A 21,420-nucleotide genomic window follows, 5' to 3' on the forward strand; every position below is an offset into this window, starting at 1 on the left:
CTAAGGGTTAGGGTTGGACTAAGGGTTAGGGTTGGACTAAGGGTTAGGGTTGAATTTAGGGTTAGGGTTGGAATTGGGATTAGGGTTGGGGTTGGGATTACGGTTAGGCTTGTGGTTAGGGTTAGAGTTGGGATTTCGTTAGGGGTGTGTTGGGATTAGGGTTGTGGTTAGGGTTATGATTAGGGTTGGGATTAGGGTTAGGGGTGTGTTGGCGTTAGGGTTGGAGATAGAATTGAGGGGTTTCCACTGTTTAGGCACATCAGGGGCTCTCCAAACGCGACATGGAGCCACCATTTATTCCAGCCAATTTTGCGTTCAAAAAGTCAAACGGTGCTCCCTCCATTTCGAGCCCCGACGTGTGCCCAAACAGTGGTGTACCCCCACTTATGGGGTATCAGGGTACTCAGGAAAAATTGCACAACAACTTTAGGGGTCAAATTTCTCCTGTTACCCTTGGGAAAATAAAAAAATGGGGGCTAAAATAATTATTTTTGTGGAAAAAAAAGATTTTTTATTTTCACGGTTCTGCGTTATAAACTTCTGTGAAGCACTTGGGGGTTCAACGTGCTCACCACACATCTAGATAAGTTCCTTGGGGGGTCTAGTTTCCAAAATGGGGTCACTTGTGGGGGGTTTCCACTGTTTAGGTACATCAGGGGCTCTGCAAACGTAACATGACGCCCACAGACCATTCCATCAAGTCTGCATTTCAAAACGTCACTACTTCCATTCCGAGCCCCAACGTGTCCCCGAACAGTGGTCCCCCCCATATATGGGGTACCAGCGTACTCAGGACAAACTGGACAACAACTTTTGGGGTCCAATTTATCCTGTTACCCTTGGGAAAATAAAAAATAGTGGGCTAAAAATCACTTTTTGAGGAAAAAAAAATATTTTTTTATTTTCACAGCTCTGCGTTATAAACTTCTGTGAAGCACTTGGGGGTTCAACGTGCTCACCACACATCTAGATAAGTTCCTTGGGGGGTCTAGTTTCCAAAATGGGGTCACTTGTGGGGGGTTTCCACTGTTTAGGTACATCAGGGGCTCTGCAAACGTAACATGACGCCCACAGACCATTCCATCAAGTCGGCATTTCAAAGCGTCACTACTTCCCTTCCGAGCCCCAACGTGTGCCCAAACAGTGGTCCCCCCCCATATATGGGGTACCAGCGTACTCAGGACAACCTGGACAACAACTTTTGGGGTCCAATTTATCCTGTTACCCTTGTGAAAATAAAAAATAGTGGGCTAAAAATCACTTTTTGAGGAAAAAAAAATATTTTTTTATTTTCACAGCTCTGCGTTATAAACTTCTGTGAAGCACTTGGGGGTTCAAAGTGCTGACCTCACATCTAGATTAGTTCCTTAGGTGATATAGTTTCCAAAATGGGGTCACTTGTGGGGGGTTTCCACTGTTTAGGTACATCAGGGGCTCTGCAAATGTAGCATGACGCCCACAGACCATTCCATCAAGTCTTCATTTCAAAGCGTCACTACTTCCCTTCCGAGCCCCAACGTGTGCCCAAACAGTGGTCCCCCCCCACTTATGGGGTACCAGCGTACTCAGGACACACTGGACAACAACTTTTGGGGTCCAATTTATCCTGTTACCCTTGTGAAAATAAAAAATAGTGGACTAAAAATAATTTTTTGAGGAAAAAAAAATATTTTTTTATTTTCACGGCTCTGCGTTATAAACTTCTGTGAAGCACTTGGGGGTTCAACGTGCTCACCACACATCTATATTAGTTTCTTGGGTGATCTAGTTTCCAAAATGTGGTCATTTGTGGGGGGTTTCCACTGTTTAGGTACATCAGGGGCTCTGCAAACATAACATGACGCCCACAGACCATTCCATCAAGTCGGCATTTCAAAACGTCACTACTTCCCTTCTGATCCCCAACGTGTGCCCAAACAGTGGTCCCCCCCACATATGTGGTACCAGCGTACTCAGGACAAGCTGGACAACAACTTTTGGGGTCCAATTTATCCTGTTACCTTTGTGAAAATAAAAAATAGCAGGCTAAAAATTTATTTTTTGAGGGAAAAAAATATTTTTATTTTAACGGCTCTGCGTTATAAACTTCTGTGTAGCACCTGGGGGTTCAAAGTGCTCACTATGCATCTAGATAAGTTCCTTAGGGGGTCTAGTTTCCAAAATGGGGTCATTTGTGGGGGAGCTCCAAAGTTTACGCACACAGGGGCTCTGCAAACACAACATGGTGTCCGCTAACGATTGGAGCTAATTTTCCATTCAAAAAGTCAAATGACGCTCCTTCCCTTCTGAGTCATGCCGTGCGCTCAAACAGTGGTTTTCCCCCACATATGGGGTACCAGTGTACTCAGGACAAACTGGACAACAACTTTTGGGGTCCAATTTATCCTGTTACCCTTGGGAAAATAAAAAATAGCGGGCTAAAAAATCATTTTTGAGGAAAAAAAATTATTTTTTTATTTTCACTGCTCTGCATTATAAACTTCTGTGAAGCACTTGGGGGTTCAAAGTGCTCACCACACATCTAGATAAGTTCCTTGGGGGGTCTAGTTTCCAAAATGGGGTCACTTGTGGGGGAGCTCCAATGTTTAGGCACACGGGGGCTCTCCAAATGCGACATGGTGTCCGCTAACGATTGGAGCTAATTTTCCAATCAAAAAGTCACATGGCGCTCCTTCCCTTCCGGGCCTTGCGGTGCGCCCAAACAGTGGTTTATGACCACATATGAGATATTGATGTACTCAGGAGAAATTGCCCAACAAATTTTAGGATCCATTTTATCCTGTTGCCCATGTGAAAATGAAAAAACTGAGGCCAAATAAAATTTTTGTGAAAAAAAAAAGTACTTTTTTTTTTTACAGATCAATTTGTGAAGCACCTGGGGGTTCAAAGTGCATACTATGCATCTAGATAAGTTCTTTGGAGGGTCTAGTTTCCAAAATGGGCTCACTTGTGGGGGAGCTCCAATGTTTAGGCACACAGGTACTCTTAAAACAAGACATGGCAACCGCTAAACATTCAAGCATATTTTACATTCAAAAAGTAAAATGGCGCTCCTTGCCTTCTGAGCCCTGCCGTGCGCCCAAACAGTGGTTTATGACCACATATGAGGTATCAGTGTACTCAGGAGAAATTGCCCAACAAATTTTAGGATACATTTTATCCTGTTACCCATGTGAAAATGAAAAAACTGATGCTAAAATAAAATTTTGGTTGGAAAAATTAAAATGTCCATTTTTTCATTCCATGTTGCTTTAGTTCCTGTGAAGCACCTGAAGGGTTAATAATCTTCTTGAATATAGTTTTGAGTAGCTTGAGGGGTGCAGTTTTTAGAATGGTGACACTTTTGGGTATTTTCTGCCATATAGACCCCTCAAAGTGACTTCAAATGTGAGGTGGTCCCTAAAAAAAATGGTTTTGTAAATTTTGTTGTAAAAATGAGAAATTGCTGGTCAACTTTTAACCCTTATAACTTCCTAACGAAAAAAAATGTTGTTTCCAAAATTGTGCTGATGTAAAGTAGACATGTGGGAAATGTTATTTATTAACTATTTTGTGTCACATAACTCTGTGGTTTAACAGAATAAAAATTCAAAATTTGAAAATTGCAAAATTTTCAAAATTTTTGCCAAATTTCCATTTTTTTCACAAATAAACGCAAAAATTATTGACCTAAATATACCACTATCATGAAGCCCAATATGTCACGAAAAAACAATCTCGGAATCGCTAGGATGCGTTGAAGCGTTCCTGAGTTATTACCTCATAAAGGGACATTGGTCAGAATTGCAAAAAATGGCCAGGTCATTAAGGTCAAAATAGGCTGGGTCATGAAGGGGTTAAGCACCCATACAGTCTTGTTTCTGGGAGTGGATGAAAGGTTAAGCCGTATGCTGGAATCCACACAGCGTCATACGTGGAAGAAGGCAGAACAAACTCTGTCCAGCATCTCAGTGATCAAAGGTAGAGGGTAACGATTCTTTACAGTAATTTTATTAAATATCTGCAATCAGTGCAAGATTTTAAGGATCCTTCTCTCTTTTTTACATAAAATATGGGCGAATCTGCTGTTGATGAAGATAGACAAATAAATTCTTTAGCTAAATTTTCATCAATGTATTCCTTGAGTATTTTTAATTCCTGCTCTGCCAGTGGGTAAATGCTTCCAAAGGGTATTGTTGCTCCAGGCCTTAGATCAATTGGACAATCATACGACTGATGAGGACAGAGTTTGTCTGCATTTTTTTGTTACATGCATCAGCAAATTTCTTATTTATAGATGGTAGTTTAGAAGATTGTTCAGGTTCCTTTATAACCTCTTAATTTGGAGAAGCATGTGGGGAATGGACAGCAGATGGAAACGACACTTTAGTTTCCCAATTGATTGTGAGATTTTGGGTCTGTAGCCACTTTCCTGTAGAATTATTGGAAAATGTGGAGATGAGATTAGTAAGAAGGATAAAACCTCCAGGTGATTGGCTTCCATAACTATCTCTGAGGGGATATTTTCTTGATTCACTGGTCATAAATTTAGTGGAGAGCCATCAACAGTTTCCATAATACTAGATGAAAGTCTGTTTTGAATTTTTACCCCATGTTCTTTTGCAGAAGAGATGTCCATAAAATTTCCATTTGTTCCTGAATCAACCATTGCAGATGTGGAAATCCATTAAGAATTGACTGGAAACTTGATAGAAATTAACCAATGAGCGTTCTTGTCTTCTTTTTTAACCCCATCATGACGGAGGTATTTTCAGTTTTGCGTTTTTGTTTTTTGCTCCCCATCTTCTTAGAGCCATAACTTTTTTATTTTTCCTTCAATATGGCCGTGTGAGGGCTTATTTTTTGCGGGACGAGTTGTACTTTTGAACGACACCATTGGTTTTATCATGTCGCGTACTAGAAAATGGGAAGAAAATTCCAAGTGCGGTGAAATTGCAAACAAAGTGGAATCCCACAATTGTTTTTTGTTTGGCTTTTTTACTATGTTCAATAAATGCTAAAACTGACCTGCCATTCTGATTCTACAGGTCATTACGAGTTCATAGACAGCAAACATGTCTAGATTCTTTTTTATCTAAGTGGTGAAAAAAAATTGCCCCTCCCCCTCAAAAAACAATTGCGCCATTTTTCGATACCCGTAGCGTCTCCATTTTTCGTTATGTCGGGTTGGATGAGGGCTTTTTTTTTTGCATGCCATGCTGACATTTTTATTGATACCATTTTGGTGCAGATACAATCTTTTGGTCACGGAGACCAAAAAAACGTAATTCTGGCGTTTTGACTTTTTTTCTCGCTGCACTGTTTAGCGATCAGGTTAATCCTTTTTTTTATTGATAGATCGGGCGATTCTGAATTGATTTTTTCTATTGTTTCATTTTGAATGGGGCAAAAGGGTGAGTTGATCTTTTTTTAATTTTTTTATGTTTTTAAAAACATTTTTTTTTTACTTTTGGCATGCTTCAAAAGTCTCCATGGGAGGCTAGAAGCTGCCATAACTCGATCGGCTCTGCTACATACAGGCGATGATTAGATCGCCTCTATGCAGAATTACTCACTTGCTATGCGCTCCAACCATCGGGTGGCGCTCACAGCAAGCCGGCAGTGACAAACTTAGAGATCTCCAGGAGACCTCCAGTTGTCATACCAACCCACCGGTGACCCCCGATCTATGGTGGGGGTCACTGGTGGGCGGATTTCCGGCCCGACGGCCAGAAGTGGGCATTAAATGCCGCTGTCAGAGTTTGACAGCAGAATTAACGGGTTAATAGACGCGGGTGGATTGTGATTCCACCCGCGGCTGCTCCGGGCACATGTCAGCTGTTCAAAACAGCTGAAATGTCCCGGGAAAGATGTGGGCTCACCACCGGAGCCCAAATCAAAGAGAGGGTGTCCGACGTGGGCGTACTATTATGCCTAACGTCGGGGAAAGGTGTTAATGTTGGGTGCAATAGTGGAAACTAAATGCATGACGACATTTATTGGAGGCTCTGGTTCAGACAAGACTGATTCTTCATCGGAAAAGTTGGGATCCTCAACCACTGCCCCTGTTTTACATAGTAAAAAAGGACAATTGATGAGAAAGTGGTCAGACTTGCCAAAATGAAAACACTGATTTTCCCAAAGACTCCATTCTTTTCACTCAGCACTTTCATATTTTAAAATGATGTCAACCTGCATGTCAACCTGCATGGAATCAACTTTAGATATGTGAGGAGTCTTTATCTCAAAGTCTCTGTGACTGGTGGTTGAAGCAGGCAGATAACAGTTACTGTTGCGGGACCAGTTTGAATTCCACTTTTCCAATTTCTCTGATATTGTGTCTATTCTAGTACAATGGTGAATATAGTCATCAAAATTTGTGGGAGCATTGGCCCGGGCTAACTCATCTTTGAGTGCACTGGAGAGAGTCCATCCTTAAAAAAAAGATAATTTTGCAGCATTATTGCACTCAGTATCAATCACCCACCGTCTGAATTCTGTGGGTGTACAATCTGCACTGGTTGATGAATCCACAAAATTTGTCAGAACCTGAAATGTGGGAGTGGAAGGTTGGGTGAAGGGATTGGAGATACCGTATTTTGCGAATTATAAGGCACACCCCAAATTTTGAGGAGAAAATGGGGAAAAAAAACATTTTTTTTTTATAAAATGATGGTGCTTCTTATAGTCCATGCGTCTTATTGCTTACCGCTTACCAGGGTGGTAGCTGAGGTGAAACGGGGTCCCAGGGTCGCTGCTGGTGGAGGCAATGCTGTGGACCCCAGACTGGGAGAAAGGGGTGTTCGAATGTGCGACGCTGCGGGTGTTCGGTGATGCGAGGGCTTTGCCGACATTTTGTGAAAGCCTGAAGCCCCCGTAATTCCATGGTTTACTTTGTGGTGGACTTTGGGAAAATGGCAACCGGGGGTGGAGCATGCGCAGATGGAGATCTTGGCGCTGAGATATCATCTCCCGAGATCTTGGTGCCAAGATCTCCATTTTGTGCATGCGCTGCCCCGGCTGTCATTTTCCCGGAGTCCACCGCAATGTAAACCATGGAAGTGTGGGGGTCCCGGGCTTTCACATTTTGCTGGTGGAGCTCCCGCACTACCGAACACCCGCAATGTTGCACCTCCAAAAACCACTCTTGCCTCCTCCAGCAGGGACCCTGCTTCACCGCAGCCGGTATGGTATATTTGAAATAAAAGATACACGCCCATTTTCCCTCCAATTTTTGGGGAAAAAGTGCATCTTATAATCTGAAAAATACGGTATATGTAGATTTTGTAATTGAAGGATCTGCTCAGACTGCTGTGCAATAGTATTGCTTAAATCTTGTACAATACAGTCATATGTTACAGTTTGGGCACCCCTATTAATGTTAACCTTTTTTCTTTATAACAATTTTGGTTTTTGCCACAGCTATTTCAGTTTCATATATCTAATAACTGATGGACTCAGTTATATTTCAGGATTCAAATGAGGTTTATTGTACTAACAGAAAATGTGCAATCTGCATTTAAACAATATTTGACCGGTGCAAAAGTATGGGCACCTCAACATAAAAGTGACATTAATATTTCATAGATCCTCCTTTAAAAAGTGAACAGCTCTCCAAATCTGAGACTGGTGATAGAAACATGCACTTTAGGACTGAAGAGGGAGTTAGACGTGTCAGCGTTATTTTGGATTATGGGATAGTGAGGTGTTGAAGGTAGTAAAGTCAGTTTTAAGAATAAACTTATAGTGGATGAAATCTTTTGTCTGATAAATTCATATATCAATATAGTGTTTATTTTTAGATTTTTTTTTAACTTTTATTATATTAAGGGATGGGGAGATAGTTTCTTAGTATCAGAGCATGTATGTAGGAGCTGTCTGCACTAAGACCCAATACTTCAGATAAGGTTATCCAAAGTTGCTCCAAGCATGGCACCATGAATGCCAAGATATGCTGTATGGTGGTGCTGTGGCCTAGAGGATGTAAATGGGGCAACATTTAGTAGAAGTTTCCATATTTTTCACATGAGTGTCCCTTTTACTTCTATTTCTTCCAACATTGCAATCACATTTTATTAACTTCCTACTAAAACTGGTTATACACTTTGAGAGCACTTGATGTATTTTACAGATTTAATATTGAAATAAATATACCCTAGTAAACCTTTTTTTTATATATTTCTGTTCTGTACACTGAATATATATAGATACAGAAAATGGTAATCACCGAAGAAGTATGCTTAGCTTGTCACCACCAAGCATCCTACAATTACATCTGCCCTACATTCTTAATCACCCACTGGAGTGACAATACAAGCATTGAGCACTTCTTATATTAGTTCTTTCAGCAAGAGGTTTAATTTATTCTGAAAATACACTATTTCAAGGGATAAAGGGGTTTTAGTGCCAAGAAAAAAACATTTTGAAAACAGCTTGCAATGTTCTAAAATAACAAAAGAAGCCATACTCTCCTCACTGATCCCCCGCCACTCTGCTTCCAACGCTTCCCAGGTGCCCATCCAGACTAACTGCTCCAATCTTGATGTTCCAACACTGACTGTTCCATTGTCCGAAGGCACGGACAGTGATGCCAGCGCTGATTGGGCGCCGAGCGCCACGTGTCATGCAACTGCACTAGAGGCCCGGGACCACGATTGCTGACACCGCGGGAACGGTGCCTGCATGGGAGGTTAGTATAGGCCTTCCTATTTTATTGGGGCCAAGCGAGTGGTATGAGAAGGGGTTGTCCTAGTAGTGGACAACCCCTTTAGGATCAGCTTTGGGGGCAGGCAAAGATACATTCTCATTTGGGTAGTGTAGATTTATTTACTATATAAACCTACTTACCAATGTAGTTTGCAGCTCACGATTGTGTATGGGTGTGCCCTTCATGTTATTTTGTATTTGATATGTATGATTTTGATATGTATTACAAAATAAAGTGTTTATTTTACATTTACTATTATATGGTGTGCAAATCGCCATACATGCTTATTCTGATAGCAAATAGGTCAAGGGGGAAATAATCAGATTTCCTAACATGTCCGTTTTACTAATTCTTAATTAAGTAACAATTCAGGAGATCGTTATTTAAAGCTCAAAATGGTATTATTCCTCTGTTATTCCGGGAAGTAAACAACAAATTACAACATGTCAAAGATGTGTTTCCCTAGAAAGCACTGCCTGAAAAGGGACAGAGTTCATAGGGAAATGCCTCATTAACAATGATAACACCTATTTGTCAAATATTTCATATTTCCTAGGAGATATAAGTGCAATATAAGAAAAACATATATTGATATTTTATGGGGAAGGCAAAACATTTACAAAAACAGACATGTCAGGAGAGTTGATAAATCCTTTTTACTGTCAATATATTCAGGGGTTCTACACACCGATTGCAATTTCTTACAAGTGTCCTGTCACTGGTTTACCATGACAGAGAGAAAGGAGCCAGAAGTCTGCAGCATCTAATTTGACCTACTCCTGCACTAATTAGAAGCACTACACCTTCACATTAAACAGTGCAGGTTTCTTTTAGCTGTGCAGGGGTTAATCTGATCAGTTGAGAGGTCTTAGAAGCTTACCTGATTAAGACTCTCAGCTGTTCACTGTTAACCACTCCCACCTCCTATATAATTTGAGCGCAGGCAAGAACTCATTGCCAGAGAAAGCTGATTGTGCATGGTTGGAGATGGTGGTTTGTGGTTGTGGTTTGAGAAGGCGTTTGGTGGATTCATCTGAAACTGTTGTGACGTTTTGGGTGTGTGCCAATGCCCTTCTTCTCCTACTTTGGTTTTTCCCTATCCTCCACTCTCCGGTGTATAACCCTGTTGTTTGTGTGAGTATATTTGTATGATTTGAATTTTCCTTTATCCCTGTTTGCATTACCTTGTTATTCTGGTTGGTGTATTACACTACTAATCCCCTTTTCCCTGGGTTGGGCAAAGGTACAGACTGAGGGCAGATTCAGAAGCCAAGGCATGGTACGTGGCCCCGGCGTCTTCACCATCAGAGGTAAAACAGGGCAAGCTAGGACGCTCCTAGCATTAGGGACAGAGTAGGAGCCCCAAGTGAGACTTACAATCTCTTTAGATTAAGGGTAATTTCGTAGAAAAAGACTAAATAATATATGCCTTGACTTAAATATTACACAGTAACCAAAACCAATATACAGTTGTGTGACAAAGTGTTTGCCCCCTCCCTGATTTCCTATTCGTTTGCATGTTTGTCACACTTAAATGTTTCAGGTCACCAAAAAAAAATTAAATATTAGACAAAGATAACACAAGTAAACACAAAATGCAGTTTTTAAATGAAGGTCTATATAATTAAGTGAAAAATATATCCAAATCTTCAGGGCCCTGTATGAAAAAGTGACTGCCCCACCCCACAAAAAAAAAAAAAAATTAACTGTGATTTTTCACATCTTTGGGAAGCTTAGTTCAAATTCCTTAGCCACTCACAGGCCTGATTACTGCCACACCTGTTCTCAATCAAGAAATCACTTAAATAGGACCTGCCTGACAAAGTGAAGTAAACTTATAACTTATAATCACTCACTTTATCTTTACATTTCAGCATTTCTAATATTCAAATAAGACATTTTATAAAGAAGACAGAGTGTTTTCAAACAGTTCTAGCAGCTGAAATCATCTCAGTTTTGGAAAACAGTAGGTTTCATTACTGAAATGGCACAAGTGCTCTCAGTGGACGGTATACATAATTATAGCTGTTATTGAAAGAAGTCAATGAGCAGGGCTGCTTCTCCACTAAAGGGGTTGTCCGGGACTTTAACACTGATGGCCTAGACTTAGCATAGGTCATCAATGTCTGATCGGTGGGGAAGCAACACTCGGCACCACTGCCGATTAGCTGGTCCGTTGACTGCCTGAATTACTATTGATATGAATAGGTGGCGGATGTGCAATACCTGGCCGTTGCCACTATACAGTTGATGGAGCTGTGAACGTTCGCAACTGAGCTGTTTCAGCCGCTAACGACACCAGATTGGCAGGGGTGCCAAGTGTCGCAACCCCTCAGACATTGAAGGCCTATCTAAAGGATAGGCCATCAATATTAAAGACGGGACAACTCCTTTAATAATAGGCACTGAGTCCACAAACTGCATGAGTACCAAGCTGTCTCATGCTGATTGATTTTGATTTGAGAAAATATTGAAGGTTTCTCTACAGATTGTGACTGATCACATGTGGTTCCAGCAATAGGAGGTTCCATAATCAGTTTATCTCCCAAAGATCTAAGTGAGATGGACTGTCCAAAATCCCTTCAAAAGCAATAGGCTAGACAATCTTGCAAAGCCTTTACCTAGATGAGAAAGCTGTAACTTCATGGATATGTTTCTTTTTAAACCTACAATATGTATCCTATACAGGTCAGTGTCTACAATACAACACTTACTAGTTATCATTGCTCCGGTGACAGAAGCTAGGAATCCAATGCTGACCAGGACCACACATATCAGCCTCCCCTGTTTGTGCCTCTGTAGCATGACAAACATCAGCACGCCTGCTGCTCCATGGACAAAGAGAGACGAGAAGAGGGCCCATAGGAATACCCAATACCACATCTCTGAAAGAAAAGCAAGAAGTCATTCAGCAAGAGACAAAGAAAGTCTTTTTTAGAAGACATTATCTGTTTTCAGCAGGAGTAAGAAAATGAGGACAGAATTTAAATACCTATAAACTACAATCTACCACCAAAAACTAGCTGTCGTTAACAATCACATAGAGAATATACAATAGCAGAGAAGTATTATTTCAAGCAAGTGATTCATCTTCTTGAGTCATGAAATTCTGCCTACTCTACACACATCTGCCATGGTTTCTGGTACTGTACGTAGGTGAGAAATCAGCTATCACCAGGTGAAGCAAAAAAGAACAAAAGGAAAGAAAATGCATGAAAAAAAACTTTGCTTTATTTTGTGTCCCACAGAAGCTAATAAAAATGCACCATACCAGTATCTGGGCATTTGTTGGATATAAACAGGAAAACAATTATTGCCTGGGTTTTTAGAAAATAAAAAATAAAATGGAAAAAAAGACAACAAAATGGAAAGAATGTCTGTGAGAAAAGTAAAAAAAAAGTCTTCTATTTAGTTAGCAGAATTCAGACCCAAAATATTTCAAGGATTTAAGATGAAAAAGAAAACAACTTGTACATTCCTCTTGTCCGTCTTCGACTAATAAGTGTTTGAACTACATCTGTTGAGTGCCTAGCACGATAAAAAGGAAACCTGTCAGGTGGGATAACACTATTACCTGAAGATATAGGGTTAAACTGTACGTTAATAATGTTATAAAGGAGCCCAGCCGCCATACTGGGAGAGTGGCATTGGGTTGAAAATGAACTTTAATCCTCTCAGAAGCCGCCGTCTTTCAGTCATACAGGCGTGCCAGCGTAGCATGAGTCACTGATGAGCTGGCTGTCAGTCAGTATGTCAGGGGTGCTTACTGCCGCCGCTCACAGTATAGTGAGCAATGATCGTAGCTGTGCCAACTTGCCTGAATTACTGAAAGCTAGTATTTCCAGGGAAAAATACAAATCATTTTCTCCCGGGTGCCGTACTTTCAGCACAACAGTTGGGCACCTTTCTAATGCTATCATCCTGCAAAGTAAACCTATATCTGCAGATTAATAGTGCTATCTGACCTGATAGGTTCCTTCTACAGCACCACTCCAGAGTTTTTGGCTTTTTTTCCACAGCTGGAGTGGAGCTTTAAATCTAAGTCCCCTGCCCCCTGTCACATACTCAAACTACGGTGTCTTAAAAGTTTTTTCGGTGCTGCTCAGGTCCCCCTGCACCATCTCGTGAGAGCAGCTTCTGACTGGCCAGAACTCGGAAGTTACAGCACAAGAGTACAATGCAAGTCTGTGAGAGCCTGAACGAAGCGAGACTTAGGTTCTCATAGACTTATATTGTAAAGTGAGCTCTGGAGCTGCCGGCAGGTCACTATTTGGTGAAGGGGTGCTATTGATCTGGCTTGCAACAATTTCTCAGAGCTTTCTGTGGCTCTTAAAGAGATATTCTCAAGTTTGAAAGTTAACACCTATTAATGACATTGGTGATAGTTTCCAAATCGCTGGGGGTCTGACTGGTGGTACGCCCACGATCCTTAGAAAAGTCCCATCTGAATGGAGCGGAGGCTGAATATGTGCACTTATGCTCCATTTATTATAAATAAGATAGTCGGAAGTTAACGGAACGCTGAGCTAGGCTGATCTTTGGCACTCCAATAAAGCTCGGCTGATCTTCGGCACTCCGATAAAGCTTGGCTGATCTTCAGCACTCCGATGAAACTCGGCTGATCATCGGTACTCCGATAATGCTTGGCTGATCTTCGCCACTCCAATAAGCTTGGCGGATCTTCGGCACTCCGATAACACTCCACTGATTTTCGGCACTCCGATAACGCTCGGCTGATCTTCAGCACACCGATAACACTCAGCTGATCTTCGGCAGTTCGATACGCTTGGCTAATCTTCAGCACTGCGATAATGCTCGGCTGGTCTTCGGCACTCCGATAACGTTTGGCTGATCTTCAGCACTCCAATAGCGCTCGGCTGATCTTCGGCACTCCGATAACGCTCGGTTGATCTTCGGCACTCCGATAACGCTCGGCTGATCTTCGGCAGTCCAATAATGCTTGGCTGATCTTCGGCACTCCGATAGCGATCGGCTGATCTTCGGCACTCTGATAACGCTTGGCTGATCTTCGGTACTCCGATAACGCTTGGCTGGTCTTCGGCACTCTGATAACTCTTGGCTGATCTTCTGCACGCCAAAATCGTCCGGCTGGTCTTTAGCACTATGATAACGCTCGGATAACGCTTGGCTGATCTTCGACACTCCCATAAGAATGACTGGAGTAGCAGTGTGCATGATTATTCATGGAATCATTCACACGGTTCTTGGAACCAGTTGCGGGCCCAAGCGGTTCGACCCCCAGCGATCAGGAAGTTAACACCTGTCCCATGGATACAGGATAACTTCCAACGTAGACCCCTTAGGCTATGTGCGCACACTGCATATTTGATTGCAGGCTTCCGCATAACTTGGCAGGCAGAATGCAGTGTTGAAAACCTGTGCTTTTTTTATGCATTTTTGTTGCGTTTTTGATGCGGTTTTTCATATGGATTTTTCATGCGTTTCTTAAATCCATAGAGCTAAAGATATATTATTAAAAAAAAAAGAATTGTGAACTGTGCCTAGGTAACATTAACATAATTAACTTACATATACTGTAACAAAACAGCAACTGTCAGAAATCTGCGTGAAACACTATGTTTATTTATTTTTTTTATGTAAAATTGCGTGGGCTCCCGCATAATTTTCATAACCAGCAGAGGGAAAGTCAACAGCTGAGGGCTGATATATTTCTGGGAAGGAGCCAATAGCCATAAAGGTTTCCAGGCTATTAACACCTTCATGACCCAGCCTATTTTGACCTTAATGACCTGGCCATTTTTTGCAATTCTGACCAGTGTCCCTTTATGAGGTAATAACTCTGGAATGCTTCAACGCATCCTAGCGATTCTGAGATTGTTTTTTCGTGACACATTGGGCTTCACGTTAGTGGTAAATTTAGGTCGATAATTTTTGCGAAAAAATCAGAAATTTGGCGAAAATTTTGCAATTTTCAAATTTTGAATTTTTATTGTGTTATACTAGAGAGTTATGTGACACAAAATAGTTGCTAAATAACATTTCCCACATGTCTACTTTACATCAGCACAATTTTGGAAACAATTTTTTTTTGTTAGGAAGTAATAAGGGTTAAAAGTTGACCAGCGATTTCTCATTTTTACAACACAATTTAAAAACCATTTTTTTTAGGGACCACCTCACATTTGAAGTCAGTTGAGGGGTCTATACAGCAGAAAATACCCAAAAGTGACACCATTCTAAAAACTGCACCCCTCAAGCTACTCAAAACTACATTCAAGAAGATTATTAACCCTTCAGGTGTTTCACAGGAACTAAAGCAACGTGGAAGGAAAAAATGGACATTTTAACTTTTCCAACACAAATTTTCTTTTAGCATCATTTTTTCATTTTCACATGGGCAACAGGATAAAATGGATCCTAAAATTTGTTGGGCAATTTCTCCTGAGTACACCGATACCTCATATGTGGTCATAAACCACTGTTTCGGCGCACGGCAGGGCTCAGAAGGGAAGGAGCACCATTTGACTTTTTGAATGGAAAATATGCTGGAATATTTAGCGCTTGCCATGTCACGTTTGGAGAGTCGCTGTGTGCCTAAACACTGGAGCTTCCCCACAAGTGACCCCATTTTGGAAACTAGACCCCCCAAGGAACTTTTCTAGATGCATAGTGATCACTTTGAACCCCCAGGTGCTTCACAAATTGATCCGTAAAAAAAAAAGACTTTTTTTTCACAAAAATTATCTTTTAGCCTCAGTTTTTTCATTTTCACATGGGCAACAGGAAAAATGGATCCTAAAATTTGTTGGGCAATTTCTCCTGAGTACACCGATACCTCATATGTGGTCATAAACCACTGTTTGGGTGCACGGCAGGGTCCGGAAGGGACGGAGCACCATTTGACTTTTTGAATGGAAAATGAGCTCCAATCGTTATTGGACACCATGTCTCGTTTGGAGAGCCCCTGTGTACCTAAACATTGGAGCTCCCCCACAAGTGACACCATTTTGGAAACTAGACCCCTTAAGGAACTTATCTAGATGTGTAGTGAGCACTTTGAACCCCCAAGTGCTTCACAAAAGTTTATAACGTAGAGCAGTGAAAATAAAAAAACATTTTTTTCCTCAAAAATCATTTTTTAGCACGATATTTTTTATTTTCACAAGGGTAACAGGAGAAATTGGACCACAAAAGTTGTTGTCCAGTTTGTCCTGAGTACGCTGGTACCCCATATGTGGGGGGGAACCACTGTTTGGGCGCACGGCAGGGCTCAGAAGGGAAAGAGCGCCATTTGACTTTTTGAAATTAAAATTACCGTAGCTCCAATCGTTAGCGGACATCATGTCGTGTTTGGAGATCCCCTGTGTGACTAAACTTTGGAGCTCCCCCACAAATGACCCCATTTTGGAAACTAGACCCCCTAAGGAACTTATCTAGATGCTTAGTGAGCAATTTTAACCCCCAGGTGCTTCACAGAAGTTTATAACGCAGAGCAGTGAAAATAAAAAAAAAAATTTTCCCCCAAAAAATATTTTTTAGTCCGCAATTTTTTATTTTAACAAGGGTAACAGGAGAAATTGGACCCCAAAAGTTGTTGTACAGTTTGTCCTGAGTACGCTGGTACCCCATATGTGGGGGGGGGGAACCACTGTTTGGGCACACGTCGGGGCTCGGAAGGGAAGTAGTGACATTTTGAAATGCTGACTTTGATGGCATGGTCAGCGGGCGTCATGTTACATTTGCAGAGCCCCTGTGTGCCTAAACAGTAGAAACCCCCCCACATGTGACCTCATTTTGGAAAATAGACCCCCCCAAGGAACTTATCTAGATGTGTGGTAAGCACCTTGAACCCCCAAGTGCTTCACAGAAGTTTATAACGCAGAGCCGTGAAAATAAAAAATCATTTTTTTTCCTCAAAAAAAATGATTTTTAGCCCGCAATTTTTTTTTCACAAGGGTAACAGGAGAAATTGGACCCCAAAAGTTGTTGTACAGTTTGTTCTGAGTACGCTGATGCCCCATATGTGGGGGATGACCACTGTTTGGGCACACGTCAGGGCTCGGAAGTGAAGTAGTGACATTTTGAAATGCTGTCTTTGATGGAATGGTCTGCGGGCATCATGTTACATTTGCAGAGCCCCTGATGTACCTAAACTGTGGAAACCCCCCACAAGTGACCCCATTTTGGAAACTAGACCCCATAAGGAACTTGCCTGGATGTGTGGTGAGCATCTTGAACCTCCAAGTGCTTCACAGAAGATTATAACGCAGAGCCATGAAAATAAAAAATCATTTTTTTTCCTCAAAAATGATTTTTTCGCTCGCAATTTTTTATTTTCACAAGGGTAACAGGAGAAATTGGACCCCAAAGGTTGTTGAACAGTTTGTCCTGAGTACGCTGGTACCCCATATGTGGGGGGAAACCATTGTTTGGGCACACGTCAGGGCTCGGAATGGAAGTAGTGACGTTTTGAAATGCAGACTTTGATGGAATAGTCTGCGGTCGTCATTACGCTTGCAGAGCCTCTGATGTGCCTAAACAGTGGAAACCCCACACAAGTGACCCCATTTTGGAAACTAGACCTTCCAAGGAACTTATGTAGATGTGTTGTGAGCACGTTGAACCCCCAAGTGCTTCACAGAAGTTTATAATGCAGAGACGTGAAAATGAAAAAATCATTTTTTTTCCACAAAAATAATTTTTTAGCCCCCAATTTTTTATTTTCCCAAGGTAACAGGAGAAATTAGTCCCCAAAAGTTGTTGTGCAATTTTTCCTGAGTACGCTGATACCCCATATGTTGGGGTAAACCACTGTTTGGGCACACGTCGGGGCTTGGAAGGGAGGGAGCACCGTTTGACTTTTTGATCGCAAAATTGGCTGGAATCAATGGTTGCACCATGTCACGCTTGGAGACCCCCTGATGTGCTTAAACAGTGGAAACCCCACAATTCTAACTTCAACCCTAACCCCAACACACCCCTAACCACAGACCTAACCCCAACACATCCCTAACCCTAATCCCAACCCTAACCATAACCCTAACCCCCAACACATCCCTAACCCTAATCCCAACCCTAACCATAACCCTAACCACAACCCTAACCCTAATTCCAACCCTAACCCTAATTCTAACCCTAATTCCAACCCTAACCCTAATTTCACCCTAACCCTAATTCCAACCCTAACCCTAATTCCAACCCTAACCCTATTTCCAACCCTAACCCTCTTTGCAACCCTATTCCTAACCCTCTTTGCAACCCTAATCCTAACCTCTTTGCAACCCTAACCCTCTTTCCAACCCTAACCCTAACCCTCTTTCCAACCCTAGCCCTAATCCTCTTTCCAACCCTAACCCTAACCCTAATGGAAAAATAAAAATATTTTCTTTATTTTATTAGTTGTGCCTACCTATGGGGGTGATAATCGGGGGGTTTATTTACTTTTTATTTCATTTTGATCACTGTGAGATTGATCAAAATGAAAGAATGGAATCTGCAGCCAGCAGATTCGGGCGGGCGCACTGCACATGCGCCCGCCATTTTCCAAGATGGCGGCGCCCATGAGCCGGACCCGCGGGACACCGGGAGCGACAGGGGGACTCAGAAGGTACCGGGGGGGTGAGGGGGGGATCGGAAGCTAGCAGGGAGCGGAGGGAATGGGAGGGGGGAAGATGATGACAGCGGCGGCAGATCGCCGCTGTCAGTGGCGGGGGGGCGATCGCCGGTGGGGGGTGGTCGAATCGGTGTCTCCAGCCATGTCCGATGCTACTGCAGCATCGGCCATGGCTGGATTGTAATGTTTCATCAATTTTCATTGATGAAATATTACTATCGCTCTGATTGGCTGTCTCACTTTTAATAGCCAATCAGAGCGATCCTAACCACGTGGGGGCAAAGCCACCCCCCCTGGGCTTAACTGCATGTTGTCCTGTATCTGCGGGTCGGGTGACATTTCAATGACCCCGGTCACCCGACCCGCAGGAACGCTATTTATAGCATGACGCCTACGGGGACATCATGGGTCGTTTGGGCATGACTTTTCATGACGCCTACGTAGACGTCATGGGTCCTGAATGGGTTAATATCAGCTCACAGATGTTTGCTTAGCCTTTACTGGCTACTAAACAGAGGAACCCCAGAAAAAAATTGACATGGGGTCCCCCTATAAAACTGAACCAGCAAAGGCTAGGCAGACAGCTGCGGGCTGATGTTAATAGCCTGGGAAGGCTAAATGTATATTGGCCATGTATATTGGCAGCCCCAGGCTAAAAACATCAGCTCTTAGAAGCCCCAGAAATGGCACATCTTATAGATGCGCCAATTCTGGCACTTAGCCTCGCTCTTCCCACTTGCCCTGTAGCGGTGGCAAGTGGGGTTCATATTTGTGGGGTTGATGTCACCTTTGTACTGTCAGGTGACATCAAGCCCACAGGTTACTAATGGAGAGGCGTCTATAAGACACCTATCCATTACTAATCCTATAGTTATATGGTAAATAACCACACAGCCAGAATAAAGTCCTTTATTTGAAATAATCACACAGACTCATTTATTGAATCTAAATTAACCATACTTACTGAACGACTAATTCCCCGATGCCCTGGTCTCCTGCAAACAATCAAAAAAATAATAAACCAACATATAATATTCTGTCCAAAGTAGTCCATTTAATACCGAGTGTCCCACGGCAATCTCACATGTAGAACAGTCACATCGGGAGATGCGACTGCTCTACCCGGCCTCTGGCGATACATTGACAGGAGGTTATTGCCCCAGCGGTGTATGACTGCGCTGCCGTGAGAGTTCACCGGAGTTCATCAGCTCTGGTGCTCTCACTTACGGCTCTACTGCTGTGTTAGAACTTTCTCACGCAGCCGTGCCATAAGTGAGAGCACCGGAGCTGATCAGCTGATGTACTCCGGTGAACTTTTACGGCGGTTCTGTGATACACTGCGGGAGCGATTACCTCCTGTCAGTGTATTGCCAGCGGCCGGGTTACATCGACATGTGACACTCGGTATTAAATGGACTACGGTGGCCAGGTAGTATATTCTGGTTTATTATTTTTGATTTCTTGCAGGAGACTTGGGCATCGGGGATTAGGTATTGGGTGAGTATGTATATTGTATGTGATTATGTCAATGTTTTAATTTTTTTTACAACTGAACTCAGGCTCCGGATGATGAGACTATTCTCCCATCATTGGCTCATGCTGTCTCTGTTACGACAGCAGACATAGCTGAATGGGAGTAGTAGTCCCATCAGACGATGCCTAAGTACAATCAATATGTGCTGTTCATTGCATGGGTACACACACCCGCTGACAGACATAGACAGACACAGACAGGCACGCACATATTCTCCGCCCACACACTCTTCCTCCTTCTGACATCATTTCCTTTGACAATTCCACAGCGTTTTTGACAAACCTTTTTTACACCTGCGTTTTTGCTGCAGATTTGACTGACTCAGTTGAAGTAAATGAGTCAAAAACGCTGCAGAAACTCAACAGGAATTGACATGATTCAGAAAATAAAACGCTGCAAATATGGGCGGAAATTTACGGATCATGTGCACGACACTTCAGGATTGCCATTGCATTACCTTGCTTTAGTATTCCATTGCGCTTTCGTAGCATTTCCGCGCAGCGAAAACGCATTAAAAACGCATCGTGTGCACATAGCCTTAAAGTTTTGAACGGCTGGGGACCACTTCTGTATAGGATGAGGGCAGACCATGAGTAGTGGGCTGCCTGCTCTCCATCTACATGTCCTTAGTGCTCTGACACAGAAGCCCCTCATACAGGGCAGCACAGCACGCAGGCAGCTATCCATTAACAGATCAATGTATGGCCACTAAGATAGTCTGACTGGCTACTGAAGCGATCGGTGATGTGTATGATCCACATGGGGCAATTCTGGCTACCAGCCTTCATTCTGGACTAGTAGCTGTGTATGTGGCCTTAGAATAAGGAGACGTGACAATGGATGACGTAGGTTCCCCATAAGTGGGTTCCCTGATGCCCCCTGACATGTGCCACTCACCGGTCAGGGTCCTCAGCACGGTCCCGTGCGCCCACAGGCTCAGCACTTGCTGCACGGACAGGTTGATCATTGACAGGTCCTCCTTCTCCGCCTTCATTGTGCTCCTCCGCCGGCACGGTGCTCGGGGATGAGGGAGTCCCGGGGCTCCCGGACAGCTGCTCCTCCTCCTCCAGGAGCAGCACAAGGAGCTCAAGCAGCAAGAGGCCAAGCAACGACGGCCGGGGGATGAGCGGAGGGCGCAGCTGGAGCGGGGAAGAGAAGCAGCCTCGCAGGGGAGACATTGAGGAAGAGGGCTGCTGCTGCCTGGCCGGCCCGACTAGATCTGCCTGGCAGCCAGTGAAGTGCTACCGCTGTGGGCAACGAGCTGCCACCACCCCTGCACTGCTGTGTGAGCGCTGCACGGAGCCGAGCAGCCAACCTGCATCCTCCGGAACCATCATCCCCATCAGATGTCTCCTCCTTCCCGTCATCATCACCCCAGTCACCATCATCATCCTGGAGGAGGAGACTGTGCCGCCGGGACTGAGGTGGCACGACACTGGGGGAGGCATCATGTGCCATGCTTTCTCCTACAGCTGTGGGCACCTTGTATGCATGGGCCATTGGGTATAGGGGGACCCTGCCAGCAGCTCCTACTCCCCGCACAGCCAGCATCCCCTATAAGGGCAGCTCCTAGTCCCCATACAGCCGATATCCCCTATACATGTC

General features: G+C 43.2%; 1 protein-coding gene across 1 annotated transcript in view; it reads right to left on the reverse strand.

Annotated features, from left to right (window-relative positions):
• TMEM170B (transmembrane protein 170B) overlaps positions 1-21,177 on the reverse strand; it is an 85,201-nt gene extending 64,024 nt beyond the window's left edge. The window contains exons 1-2 of the mRNA XM_073589980.1: positions 20,713-21,177; positions 11,401-11,571 (exon numbers count right to left, since the gene is read on the reverse strand). Of these exons, the coding sequence (XP_073446081.1) occupies positions 11,401-11,571; positions 20,713-20,809 (268 nt within the window). The 5' untranslated portion in view covers positions 20,810-21,177. The remainder of the gene's footprint in view (positions 1-11,400; positions 11,572-20,712) is intronic.
• Between the last annotated feature and the right edge of the window lie 243 nt (positions 21,178-21,420).

Source organism: Dendrobates tinctorius, unplaced genomic scaffold (assembly GCF_039654945.1).
Source record: "Dendrobates tinctorius isolate UK_male_01 unplaced genomic scaffold, ASM3965494v1 ptg000115l, whole genome shotgun sequence".
Lineage (NCBI taxonomy): Eukaryota > Metazoa > Chordata > Amphibia > Anura > Dendrobatidae > Dendrobates > Dendrobates tinctorius.